Raw genomic sequence first — 12,467 nt, forward strand, 5'->3', positions numbered from 1 at the left:
AACGAAATTTTCAGATTTACGAATTTTTTAAAAATTCCCGCCAAAATGCCTATACTTTCAATGTAAAAAACTTTCAGTACTACGAATTTCAAATTACCGAATATTTCAGAATAACGTATGTAATTTAATCTCGCATTCGTCGCAAAACGCTTCGTTATTACGAAGTTCCGTACCAAATCCCTGAAGCTGACGCCTGTCATCATCATCCGAAGCATCAGCTATGCGCTGGGGAACTCGTTGCAACGGATACAGCCCCAGCGGTATCGCCATCACGCGAGGCGGCGCGAGCTGCCGCCCGATACAAAGGGTAAGGCCATTATCATCCACCCAGCGTGTGGTCACATACGTACTGCGCAGCAGTCTTAAGCCTATTCAGCGCAGTGTCACCACGTCGACAGCGAACGTTAGGATCTGCGAAGTTATCGGCGCTGTGATTGTGTTGTGCATTAGCTTTGCTGACAATGAGTTCTCCTGGCCCCCGCGTTAAAAAGAAGCGACGCCAGTTTTCGCTTAAAGAAAAAGCGGACATTCTGTCGCAGCTGCTGGAAAAAAGCAAGCGGACTTGTGCAGGGAGCTTGGCATTACACCGTCAACAATAGCAACGATGTTCCAAGATCGGGACAAGATCGTAAAACTACATCGAGTGTCGCAGCTGGCTCCCTCAAGAAAACGTCTGCGGCTGGGCAACTACCGTGGACAGCGACTTTCGAATTATGTGGATAGCGACAGCGCGGCGGCTACATCCGCGGAGCTCACCACCGAAGACATCGTGAATCAAGTGCGTGAGCAAGACGATGCCAACACTGGATCAGCGCACGAAGAGGAAGAGATTGTTTCCAGCTCGGATGTCCTAGTCTTTCTAGAGAAGACCCGATCATTCCTCGGGCGCTGCAGAGATGTCCCCGATGACGTGCACAGGAAGGTCGAGGATATATATATATATATATATATATATATATATATATATATATATATATATATATATATATATATATATATATATATATATATATATATATATATATATATATTGGGTGACTGTGTGCTTCCTTCATATATATATTGCAACGGGACGACAGTCCCACCCAAAGGAAAGCACACAAAGTCGGAGAGCCGAAGGAACACTGCTGGCGGCCCAAAATTTTTACCCTCATCTGCGTGCGCTCGCTCCTCCGCGCGCTCCCCGCGCCTCAAATATGAAACGAGACGAGATGAGAGTCCCACCCAAAGGAAAGCACACAAAGTCCGATAGCCCAAGGAACACCGCCGGCGGCCCCCAATCTTTATCCCCGTCTGCGCGCTCCCTGCACCTCATCTTCTTCCGCACAGGGCACTGCACAGGGCACTTGGTCGGCGTACGTCGTGCCCTGGGCGTTTACTCCCGCACCTATATATAGACATACACGCTCAAAAGCACGCACATAGTTGATGGTCAAAGCTCATGTGATGTAAAAGTCTCCCCGAGTGATGTCTGTTAACTTGCCAAGCCAGCCCAGCTCTCGTTAACTTTCTTCCGCCCACCTGTCCAATGGCAATGGCCCTGTGGTAGTCGTCCAGGTGGACCCGCAGGCGGTTGCATCCCTTCGACTCCTCTGGGTGCACAGTGCACCAGGCCAGATCGTTCCGGTGCTGTGTCCGGAACAGGCAGCGCAGGGAGGGTGCTGCACTGCCAGCACTGCACCAGGGCGGCTCCCGGCAGATCCAGTGTGGCTTGCCCGTGTACAGCGTGCGCCAGTAAAGGGCCGGATGGTGCTGGCCAGGCACCTGCCAATGCCCCCATGCACACAAATGCACTGTCATTCTCAACGTGGTCGCTTTGTTGCCAGCCCAATGAAATTATTCATTTTAACACGAGAGTGTTGCAGAAAAGCTGGCGTTGTTGGCTGTGAGTGAAATATCACAATGAAGGCAAAGAATTAATGAAATTCAGGAACAAGCCAAAGAATGTTCAAACTGACGCCGAATTTCTCAGGGAAGTTCCGGTAACCAAAGAAAAGTAATTGAGCTGAAAAGAAAATTGGTATAACTTGGGTTTGGGTGGGAATTGAACCAGGACCTTTGGATGGCGAGACGAGCATACTACCCTCATAGGCCACGAAGGCTTGTTAGTCCAAGCTGAATAAAGGTGGACCTAGTGAATGTGTTGTAGTCTGAGTTAATTAAGCATCATGGAGACATGTACTGATGCATAAATGAGTAATTAGGCTTATGCTAGTTTGGAACTAGGTAACTGAGTAGGCGATGTGATGGGACCCAAAAATGCTATCGCGTTCTACTCTTAACGGCGAAGCTTAAGCGTTAAAGTTCTTTTTTTCTGGTGTGACGATCCATCATGTTAGAAAAAAAAAACAGCGTCAGTGAAGACCTTGGAGCCAGATACTCTCAAGCATTTCATTCAGCCTTCTTACAAACACAAACTGCGGTACAGTAGAACCCCGCTACAGTAAATTCTCTTATAGTAAAAACTAGGATATAGTAAACTGAAGCTGCGGCCCCATTCCGCCTTCCATAGACGACTGTAAATTTTTTTTTTTCGATTAAAAATTTTTTTAGAAGGAACGGCTATAGTAAACGGCGCCTGGCCGAGGCGATGTCCTTACAGCAGAATGATGACATCGCGGCACGCGCCAAGTATAGGATCGCGAGGCGTATAGATACCAAATTTGATTAAACGACACTCTTTGAGGTGGCTTCACCACCAGCTTGAAAGCTGCTAAACCAACTTTTCGAAGACGTTCAGGCAGTGAGGCAAAGCGCGCGGCGCGTACAGAAAAAGCAAAGCTGCATATATGAACATAGAAGGCAGAGTGGGTCACCGAGAACGGAAAGCCGGTAAAAGTGCAGTGAGGACTAGAAAAGGGAAGAAAAATGGGCGCGCTGGTAGCACGGAGAAGCGGCGGCACTGCTTAGGCTGTTTTGCCGCAGTTGACTCTGTTTTCTTAACCACTGCCTCTTAATTGACGCTGAGGCCGCGGAAGACGACGCCGTGATTTTGCAAACCTTTGGTTTTCACAGGGAGTCAAACTGGCATTCTATTCATGCAAATGCAGGACTTCCTCAAGACGTAAACCAAGTCGAAAACGCGACATGTGATAACTGAAACTAAATAATTATCGCATGAAAAGGCAATAAGAGCAGGATGTATGCTATTTCCGAGTGTTTTTTTTATAAACCCATACTTCGTGCTTAGCAAGCAGCCAGGGAGCATAGTCAGTCATGCCATCACCAACACCTGATGACGAACCACTCGCATCACATTCACCTTTGTCTGCACTCCTCCGCTGATTCTGCTCACTCAAAAGCCTGTGGGCAGTAACGAGAGCAGGTGCCCCCAAATAGCATTTTTGCATTTGAGCAGCATTTTGGGCATTTTAAGCAAACAAGTACCACATTTATGGCACACTCGACTGGTCTGCTGGAAAGTGTTTGATGATGATGATGAATTAGAATGGCGCAAGGGCAGCTCTGGTCAAAGAGCACCAGTGCACAAGGTGTCTGTCTGTACGAAGAAGGAGGATGGGGGCCAAAGAAGCGCCATCCAAAGCATTTCACCCTTGAGAAGCCGAGGGCCAGGCCATGGTAAAGCTTGCACCCACTCAGTAACCTACGGGTACCCAGCAGCACTGGGGATCGTACCCGGCCCTCCCGCATACGAGGTGAATGCTCAAAACCAAAAGACCACTGCCGCCGTGGCAAGGCATTTGAGATTCTGTAACAACCTGTATTTATTAGCAATGTGCAACAATGTATGTACAGTACTCACGGATTGAAATAGGACATTCGGAGCGCGTGGCCGTCGCTTCATGGAGCGCCGCCCGTAGACGCTCATGGAACCAAGGTGGTGCATTGTGGTATGGTGCGAGAGGGAGAACATCTACAAAGCAGAATTGTTCCTTCCAGTAGCCAATGAGCCGGCCTGTGGTTTACCACATGCCTGCGTGGCACTGCAAGGCTAGCGCTCCGAATGTCCTATTTCAATCCGTGAGTACTGTACATAGACTCCCGTTAAGATGAACACGGTTAAGACAAATTCTTGGATGAGATGAAAAATGTGAGGCCATTTGGTTGGTTCCCCATAGCAATCAATATAAACAAGAAATCCACTTAAGACAATCAGTTTCAAGTGTGCTTCAGTTAAATGGGCTTTGAAAGGGGCTCTAATAAAGTTGTGGTAAGCTTGTGATGTTGAAGGGCGCTGCTTCATGAATATCCTCCAGCAAGTACAATTTTTAAATCACTTTGTAGAAACTGAGTTATCTGTCGTCAAAATTTGAATTTCAGCGTCTTGGTGCCTTTCCCCTCCTCTCATCATTTCTTGTACGCTGAAAGGTCAGAGCTCCTCCGCTGGCCCCACTGCTGGGGGAGGAGCTACGGCGGTTGTTGGCCTCGGCCACGTTGGCTGCCTGATGTCTGAAACAATCTCTGAACTGGAATACGCAGCAGCGGTGTGAGGGTGCGAGCGCATGAAAAAGGTGCCAGAAAGGGCTCACCAACTTTAGTGCGCAATTGTGGGTTCTCTGCTGCATGCAAAGAGTATTATTTGGTTCAGATGTTCATGACAACACAATGCAGTGATTGAGCGAGTTGTGCTTCTGTTGGAAGGTATTTCAGAGCCCCTTTAAGAACTTTCACAAAGATCGCAAACTCTGGCGACCTCACACAACGGCACTCATGGGTCGCCTGTGCCACATTGTCGAGCAAAGGGACAAAAACAAAAAAAAGCTTCCATGCAAGAAAGAGCGCCTCCACAAGACAGCTGCTGAGCGCATTCACACAATTGTGTGGGGAAGCTATGTTGCCAATGTGCGCCTGCTTTCTTACCGATGCGGAAAAGGCTGGGTGCTTTCACTCTTGCCTGCGACAGACTAAAAAGCATGCAGTGCACTTGCTTGTTGACCTGTGGTTTACACAGCTTGGGAACCGAAACTTAAACTAACACAGCATTGCAACCCATGTTATCGCGCAGCAGAGGTACGGTAGATGGAAAGACACATGGTGCACCTGCTGGCACAGTTGATAACAGCTATCCTGCAAGAGGAGTGAGATAAGGGGCACTAGAGAGGACCCTCAAAAATCAAGTCGGGAAAAAAAAGCACAAACAGCAGTTGCTGTGGAAGACAGGCAGCGAAAAAAAAAAAAAGGTGGTTTAAAAAGAAAACTAGATCAATGCTGTTTTAACGTAGAATAACGGGACTGTCTCATGCCCTCACTGTTCAGTTCACTTGATGAATAGTGCCATACATGATCCATTTGCAATTATCCTCTCATTGCAAAGCCATTTTATACATAATTTTTTCACGCAACACATGTGGACACACACAGCATGCTCATATACCTTTTTTGGGGGCACTTAAGCTGAACTTCTCTTAAAATGAACAAATTTTCTACTCCCTTCAAGTTCATCTTAAAGAAGTCTCCTGCATCTTGTTTACTATTCATATCTTTGTTTTAATTTTGTTCTTATTCATGTGTTTCAATTTTGAGTATATATTGTTAATATGCAACCCCAACATTCAGTGCCTCAACAAGCCTAGCTGTAAAATCTAGATGAACTATGGAGGGGCAGGTGCAATCACTACGGGCAACTTTGCATATTTCCGAGCCAAATCCTAGGGAGAGAACATTACGTTTCAATTATGAGTTAAACACTAGTACCGCTCTTTCGGCTGATGGCTCTCGTGGATTTTTGTGTGCACTCAAGTAGTGGTGCAAATTTGGCTCAGACAAGCATGGTACCCATGCCACAGTGGAGACAGATGGTGGAGTGCAGTATGCATCTTTACTGTCAAGACTTTTTAAAATTTTCCTGCCTCAACTGCTGGCAAATGGGCCAGCGATTGATATCACAGTAACTTTTGTCGCTTAGTGAGTTTGACGACACTTACATGGTTCAGCCGTGCATGATGCAAGCACATAACCATCTGCGCCAAGATTGAGGAACCAAAAGTTGTCACGCCAAGTTTTCGCCGAAGGGTGGTGGTGGCAACATCTGTTGTCTGCAGACGACAGTACCACGATGCGAAAGGCGCCGAGCGTTGCAAACTGCGCGACTCTTTTGATGGTACCACCTTCTGCGGTAACCCAGCGCTGGCGGTTTTCACTTCATTTATCTCAGTGCAGACGATTACGGGTTTGCATCATGCACAGCTCAACCAGGTAAGCAGTACAAAGGGGCATTCCACGCCAAACAGCCCAGACGTTGCAATCAACCATCTCCAATTTGTTCAAAAAAATTCACGGAAACTTATCCTAATGTGCATAAACAAAGCCTGAAATACATATGCCAAAAAAATTTATTCGTGAAGTGAGCGCAGTTTGAATATTTAGAAATGGCGAGATACCAGGCACTGCTCAATAATTAATAAAAAATTCAAATTTTTAGAAAACACTTCATATTATTTTTAATTGACATTTGCACAGACTCTGGATTTTGATATAATTCAGACCATGCAGCTTTATGCACCAAAAATATTTTTTAAAAATTGAAAGAAAATATTAAAATGCACCATTTTTGTCATTAGCAGTGGTGGTCCAGTCATTTCAAGTTCTGGAGCAATTTTTGGAGCAGAAAAATATTCATTTTGGAGCACCATTATGTAAGAACAATATTTCTGGAGCAACCTGGGAGCAGCACGAATGGAATAAAGGAGTTACCCCGAAGTGTTTTTTACTAACGAGATCAGGTTCAGCCATATGTAGCTAGGAAAAAAAAAAACAGAAGAAAGGTAACCACAAAAAACGGTGACAACACGTTTTATTAATGCTGGCGCTGTCTTGCACGCAAGTTCAGCCAAGCATGCTTGACTAAAAGTCCAAAGGCCATTTTCACTTGAACCATTCTCTTTTTTCACGTTCACACTATCTCAATGCTTGTTGAAATTTTTTTAAACATTTATCAAGCTCGCAAACTGAATCAGCATGGATGGCTGAAATTCCCTTGTTTCAATAAAGCTTGACCTCGCTGGACCTGCTCCAAGCTTTTCCTCTCTAACCCAGAATATATGACTTATTCAGCCCGCTTCAGGGTTGACCGACATCCTGCAACCTTTTGATGCAACCGACATGATGCGCGAACATGGAGGAAGGAAAACTTGAGAGAGTCCCTCGCTATCCAAGCTGCACGCCAAAAATGTGAAGTCATGCGCTTTCACAAGGGCAAGTGGGAGTCTTTGGCCGAAGGCGCAGCCAATAGTAACGCTAGGCGCATCGTCGTTGTCTGCTGCACTGTCTGCTGCGCATGAGCAAGTGCGCTGAGCCGGTGGCCAAGTGGGGGGGGAGGGGGGGGGGAGCAAGGGGGAGCCGGCTTCAAAAAATGTGGCTTAACTGCCTCTCCTGAGTTTTTTCCTTCCTCCATGTAGTGAATGAACTGGCTGCTAAATTCTACCACAATCCAGCCCACCCTGGGTTGCCAACTGCAAACATTTTAGGTTGCCAACTGAAAGTTTTAATTATTCCAAAAATAGTCATCTTCCCGTGACCACATCATCTTTTTGGCACAGCTAAGGCGCAATATTGATCAATTTTCCGCTTTTGAAGCAGACTGGAGCAGCAAAATGTAAATGTATCAGAATGGTGCAAATGGAACAGCTGGAACACCACGGTCATTTTGTTTTGTTTTAAATATCACCTTGCTCTCGGAAATTCAGAAAAAGAGTAAAAAAATGCTGCAGTAACAAAAAAGTGCGTTTTGAGCCAAAAACACTTGTTAATTTCACCCTGAGGTGGTCCAAGCAAATATACAAACAATAGCGGATTACATAGTACAGTTTATTGTCTTTCATTACTGAAATTTTTATAGAAGTAATTTCTGTTTAAAGCGAGAAAAGAATATTTGAAGTCGAGCGCTCGCACCACAAGTTGTGTCATCTCTTAAGCCTCTTCACTGCTGAACACGGCACCTGGCATGGCACAACACTTATGGCCAGATAACCACCGCAGTTTGCTGTCGCTCACTGTCATGCATTTTTAGGGCTGGGGCACAATATATCATGTGACATTTGGCGAGTGGTATGCAATAAACGAGATCGTTTTGCTTTCTAAAATCAAACAGGCCCACTTCGGTGAGGGCAGCCAAGAAAAGAAAAACGAGGACATTCAGCGTGCTGTCTCACATGGACCACGAGGAGGGAATGAACAGCTGGCATTGGCAGGCGTATCACAAGTGCTCTATACTGAATAAGATCGCGGAGAGCACGCGCCTCGGAGCGTGCATGACGGAGCGAAGTGCGCACCGCTGCGATGAGTAACGCTAGACGCGCTGGAGCTGGTGTAGGTGCACTGCTCGCATGAAGGTGCTTCGTCAGCAAAGTGGCTCATCTACCGCTGCGATGAGTAACGCTAGACGCGCTGGAGCTGGTGTAGGTGCACTGCTCGCATGAAGGTTCTTCGTCAGCAAAGTGGCTCATCTACAGTTGTCGCTGGAGTATTTATGCAGAATTTGCACTAATTAAATCAGATACAAGCAAGACATCACATCGGAAACAACCGGGCATGACCCTCTAACGGCCACAAGGCTCAGGTACCACGTGGTGCTGCTGCGTCAAGGATTGTTTCAACACCGTATAGTCCTGGTCATTTCTAGATCAGCGCCTCACAAGCTCTTATGCTGGTGCTTACGTCTGTCATGGCAAGAATTACTGAATTACAAGAATTACTGACTGCAACAGAACCAGACCAAACTAGCTCACTGGAGCATGTGTCGCCCCGGCAGTGTTAAGACAATTTTTTCCCACGAATACCTGTTCAAGTACTCAACGCTCTCATGCTTGCCTGAAGTGCAAACCTCACTTAAGAACAAGAACTCTACATTTCGTCTGGCCACAGTGTCGGCAGTGTCGTGCTCTGCGGTGAAGAGGCATTAAGACACGACGCAACTTGCAGCGTGGGAGTTCCACTTCAAAAATTCTTTTCTCGCTTTAAACAAAAATTACCTCAGTTAAAGAAAATACCAGAAATGAAAGGAAATAAAACTGTTCTACGTAACCTGCTATTGTTTCTACTTTGTAGCGAGAGCTACACTGGGCTACCAGTCGAGCATTTTGCGGTGGCTGGGAGAGGCCAGTTGTGCACATGCGCCGTTACCATGGCAACTGGAGAGGAGCAGAAGGGGCGCCGCGCTTCATCGCCGCACGCCACTCTATCACCCGAACTGCACGTTGCATGCGCAGCATTGTGTTTAAAAGGTGGAGATGTAATGGGCGGCTGCGTCACAATGCTTGATATGGATGCAGAGAAGGAGAGTCCAGCCACTGCTAAACGGCGGCATAGACAAGAGAAGATTAACTCTTCCGTTCCTGAGGTTGTCGCCTGGCACTTGGCTACTCAACAAAGAGAGAATGAGTGTAAGAAGGTGAAGAGAGCAGCGGAGACGCCTGAACAAAGAGAGGAACGGTTTGCCAAACGCAGATGCCAGACTGCCGAGCGTAATAGACTGCGCATAGCCGCCGAGATGGAGCCCAATGTCTCTCATTGTTAAACATAGTGATTTCATACGAGACAAAAGTTATTTAATACCTAAGCACTGTGCACAGTTGCACCGCAAATGAAGAGATGGGAAAACTTTTCAAAGTCTTCATGATAAAGACGTCCAGTACTACTGTACAGTGCAATCCCACTGTGCAGCATGTGAAAGCAGACGGCACTGATGATGCAGCACATTTTTGCCCCGTAATGGCCAAAAGCAAACTTCAGTGAGGGGGCAATAAGAGATGCACATCTCAAGATGGTGTATTTTAAAGAGATGTTGAAATTGAAGGCAGTTGTAGTGCATTCATGCGTTCAACAATATATTATCATCATCATCATCAGCCTTACTACGCCCACTGCATGGCAAAGGCCTCTCTTATGTCTCTCCAATTAACCCTGTCCTTTGCCAGCTGTGCCCACCGTATGTCTGCAAACTTCTTAATCTCATCCACCCACCAAACTTTCTGCTGCCCCCTGCTCAGTTAATTTATGTTAATGGTTCAATCCCGGATATATCGAATTATTGCCTATATCAAACAGTTGTAAAATCCCCTTGGGAATCCCATGCAAAAGTATTGCAAATTTGTTAGCGTTAATCAAACTTCCGTGCACCTAATATTTGATATATCGAACTCCGTGCCATGCCACGCCCCCACAAGTGCGCTTCTCCCAATAAGCCCCACACTGGCAGTGGGCTTCTCCCATCACTGCGCACCCCTGCAAATGGACTTTTCCTAATGGAGCTCACGATGTTCCCGAAATCTCATAGCATGAAGAGCGCTGGCCTTTGAAACCTTTGTGCGGAGCTGCACAAGTAAGAGTCACGTGATGAGAACTTAGTGGGGTGTGAATGGCCATAGGGACATGTAAGGGGATGGGAAGAGGGAAACCGTGCTAGCCACAGGCCTGCAGGCACCAGATTTCTGCATGCTGGTTGGCTGACTCCATTGGCGTGGCCAAAACAAGCGACATCAGCTAGCTGTCACCAACATTTTGGCCATTTTGGCTGCCACTGCTGTCGGTGATGGTTGCAAATGTGACTGGTGTGGCACTGATTGCGGTGCGGTGGTCATTCTTTTCACTTTGTTTGCGAGGCCAATGTCAGTTCGCTTGTGACTTTTGCAGTGTCGTGCACTTTCTTCTCGCTTTGGTCACATGTTTGGGAGCCATGATTGTGAAAAAATGCCAGAATTTGGAGTTGACAACAAAGGCGGACATCATTCGATGGGTGGAGGCCGGTGAGAAAAAGCCGTCGGTCGTCGATGCGTTCGGAATTCCTCACAACACGCCGAGTACAATACTGCAAAGCAAAGCCGACGTGAAGCTGAAGGCAGCGCAATCCAGTCGCCCTGGAGTGTGTCGTATGCGTGCTGCAACCTACAACAATGTCGAGAAAGCTTTGTACGCTTGGTTTTTAGAAACGCGCCAGAAACATCCCTGTTGACAGCCCGATGCTCGTGGAGCTTCACTGGTGGCACTGGTTGGCAGCATTGTTTTAAGCATCGCTACAGCATCGTCGGAAAGACCCTCTCGGGTGAAAGCAAGGCAACCAGCAGCATTGACATGAAGAAGTGGCTGTCCAAAGAGTGGCCAGAGATTTCATTCATTCATTCATTTATTTATTTATTTCCTCAAAGGCGTCAATCGAGACATTACATGAGAAAGTGGGTGGTTAATGCAAACAAAGGAAATAAATTATGATGAGAGGTTTCCGATGACCCGCTTGAATGCTTGTGGGTTGATAATAGTGGCAACTTCGGTGGGCAGGTCATTCCAGTCTCATGCTGTACGTGGGAAAAATGATTGCTGAAAGGTCACGATATGGGCTTTTGGGGGATACACTGTATTTTGATGGCAAAAGCGGGCGATGCGATTGGCTCTTTTTATGTAGGGGTTATCAAAAAACAAGGAATGGAAAAATTTATGAAAAAAGGTTAAGACATGCTATTCTACGGCACTCAGCTAGGGGGGGGGGGGGGGGGGGGGGCAGTTTTATTTGCGCTTTTAGTGCGGAGATGCTGGCATTGTAGGAATAATTACACAGAATGAAGCGTGTCGAGCGATTCTGAACTGACTCGAGGGCGTTAGTAAGATTATTGTAATGCGGGTCAAAAATAGCATTAGCATACTCCAGCTTCGGTCGCACAAAAGTTTGAAAAGCAAGCTGTTTAATAGAAGGTGTAGCGAGCAAAAGGTTACGACGTAAATAGCCTAATGCACGATTAGCAGAGTTTATTATGTGGTTAACATGACAAGTCCAAGTTAGGTCGCGGGAGATATGCACACTGAGATATTTGAAAGTTTCAGATATTCCAATCTGCATGTTATTGATAGTATAATTTGGCTCAACATAATTACGACGACGGTGAATTGACGTTAACACGGTTTTAGAAACATTTAACGACATCAGCCAAGATTTACACCAGTCCTGCATGTGAGTAAGGTCAGTTTGTAATGCCAAATGGTCGGCAGAGTTAGTAATTACTCGGTAAATGAAACAATTATCAGAGAAAAGTCGGATATTAGAATAAATATTACAAGGTAGGTCATTAATATATATTAAGAATAGGAGCGACCCAAGTACGGTACCTTGCGGTACGCCTGACAACACCGGTGTTACAGACGAGGGGTGTGAGTTGGCATATACGAATTGCTGGCGGTTAGTTAAAAACCCTCGAATCCAGTTTAGAACGCATGGATGAAGTTTAAGATGTGATAACTTTAACAGGAGACGACCATGGGGGACCTTATCGAACACTTTTTCGAAAAGTCTAAAAATAATGCGTCAGTCGGGATGTTGCTATCTAGGTTTAAATGTCAGTCGTGCAGGAAAAGAGCAAGTTGAGTGTCACAGGAATGATTTTTGCGATAACCATGCTGACTTGGGTGAAAAAAATTGGCGGATGTTAGGAAGTTAGCAATATGCGAGTATAATACATGTTCCATTATTTTACAAGAGACGCTTGTTATGGAAATGGGGCGGTAGTTACTTGGTGATGATC

General features: G+C 46.1%; 1 protein-coding gene across 1 annotated transcript in view; it reads right to left on the reverse strand.

Annotated features, from left to right (window-relative positions):
- LOC144107158 (mitochondrial tRNA-specific 2-thiouridylase 1) overlaps nt 1–12,467 on the reverse strand; it is a 129,462-nt gene that overhangs the window by 14,281 nt on the left and 102,714 nt on the right. Inside the window, 1 exon segment of the mRNA XM_077640152.1 lies at nt 1,522–1,764. Coding sequence (XP_077496278.1) covers nt 1,522–1,764 — 243 coding nt within the window.

Source organism: Amblyomma americanum, chromosome 10 (genome assembly GCF_052857255.1).
Source record: "Amblyomma americanum isolate KBUSLIRL-KWMA chromosome 10, ASM5285725v1, whole genome shotgun sequence".
Taxonomy (NCBI): Eukaryota; Metazoa; Arthropoda; class Arachnida; order Ixodida; family Ixodidae; genus Amblyomma; species Amblyomma americanum.